Source organism: Meleagris gallopavo, chromosome Z (genome assembly GCF_000146605.3).
Source record: "Meleagris gallopavo isolate NT-WF06-2002-E0010 breed Aviagen turkey brand Nicholas breeding stock chromosome Z, Turkey_5.1, whole genome shotgun sequence".
Classification (NCBI taxonomy): domain Eukaryota; kingdom Metazoa; phylum Chordata; class Aves; order Galliformes; family Phasianidae; genus Meleagris; species Meleagris gallopavo.
In genome coordinates this window covers 46,980,787-46,982,358 of record NC_015041.2, presented here as the reverse complement: position 1 = coordinate 46,982,358, position 1,572 = coordinate 46,980,787, and the positions used below count along the sequence as shown (strand labels likewise).

The 1,572-nt window shown below is 42.8% G+C and overlaps 1 protein-coding gene across 1 annotated transcript; it reads right to left on the bottom strand.

Annotated features, from left to right (window-relative positions):
- LOC109363753 lies at positions 1-1,532 on the bottom strand. Its single transcript, XM_019610125.2, has one exon. It carries the CDS (start codon positions 797-799, stop codon positions 158-160), a length of 642 nt encoding a protein of 213 aa, XP_019465670.1. The 5' UTR covers positions 800-1,532; the 3' UTR covers positions 1-157.
- Positions 1,533-1,572: the final 40 nt, after the last annotated feature.

Here is a 1,572-nt window from a genome sequence, read left to right as displayed (position 1 = left end):
TACAATAAATAATATAATACGCTCTTTGGTAGATTTACATCATGCTGTTTTCCTTGGGTGTGCAATCCTTGCTCTTTTCAGATGGTACTATGAGCGTGTAGCATCGCAAACACATAATTAACATCTGTCCATATAATTAAGACTCTTGTCCAGGTAGTTATTTCAGGGAGGGCGGGGAAGACCCCACAGGTAATGGTTGTGCTTCCATTATCTTGTCAGTAGCAGCTATTGCATATCCTGCCTTACGGTTTCCTTGTCTCACAAAACTGCTACTGTTGGTAAACCAGGTGTCTTCTGCATCTACTAAGGGTTTGTCCTTCAGGTCCGACTGGCTGGAATATGCAGCTTCAGTTGTTTCAAAGCAGTCATAAAATACTGGTTCTCCAGGAGTTCCACTAAGGAAAGATACTGGGTTGACAATATTAGTTACAATTATTTCTACATCATCCTGCTGTATCAGGATGGCCTGGTATTTCAGTAACTTTTGGGATGACAGCCAGTGCCCCCCTTTTACCTCCAATACAGCAGACACGGTATGAGATATTAAAACTCTTATTCTTATAATGCCTAGCATAACTTCACTGGCTTCTTGAATATTGAGTACCAGTGCAGCCACCGTCCTCAAGCACCCCGGCCATCCCTTACTCACTTCATCAAGCTGTTTGGAGAAGTGTGCCACTGCCCTTTGATAGGGTCCGTGGTTCTGGGCAAGGACTCCCAGGGCTATTCCTTGTTTTTCATGCGAGAACAGGTAGAAGGGATTAGTCATGTCTGGTAGCCCCAGAGCAGGGGCCTTCATGAGTTCTTCTTTCAGCTGAGGGAATGCCCTCCTTGCCTCCACATTTCATATAAAATTTTGGCTTTACCAACAGTCCATAGCTGTGTATCCGCAGTTGGCACCATCCTGTCATTCCTGGGAACGTATGAAGTTCCTTGGCACTTTGTGACTCAGGGGCTTGGCAGATGGCTTCTTTCTTGATAGTCCTTAAGGTTTGAAGTCCAGCTGTAATCTCATATACCAAATACGTCACTTGCTATGGAGTTATTTGTGCTTTATGTTGAGAAACTTGATAATCATTTAAACCAAGAAATTCAGCAAACTCACAGTCCATTGCACACAGTCCTCTTTTGTTTCTGTGACATCCATGTACTGCAGTAAGGTTTCACTGTGGGATGGAGGAACTCAAGTCTCAGGCTCACGAGTTGACCAGCTCTCAAAAATCACTGAGCTGTTTTCACAACCCTGGGTAACACTGTCCAGGTTAACTGAGTCTTTTCTCCCCATATTGGGGTTTTCCTATTCAAAGGCAAATAACCTTAGACTTCCTTTTGCCAAAGCAGGCAGGAAGGGCATCCTTCAAATCCAGCAGGTAAACCTCACCTACTCATTCCTTAACTTGCTTAATAAAGTGGATGGATTTGCTACCACTGAGAGTATTCAACTATTCTATTACTTGCTCTCAAATCAAACCAAACTATAGCACTTGCTTTCAAATTTTTCATTGGCAGGTTTGGAGTCCTGTAGTTGGATTCATATTCAATTAGTAATCCAAACTCCAAAAATTATCTATT

Coding starts and splice junctions, on each gene's coding strand:
- LOC109363753 (XM_019610125.2), bottom strand. CDS start 799: ATGAAGGCCCCTGCTCTGGGGCTACCAGACATGACTAATCCCTTCTAC.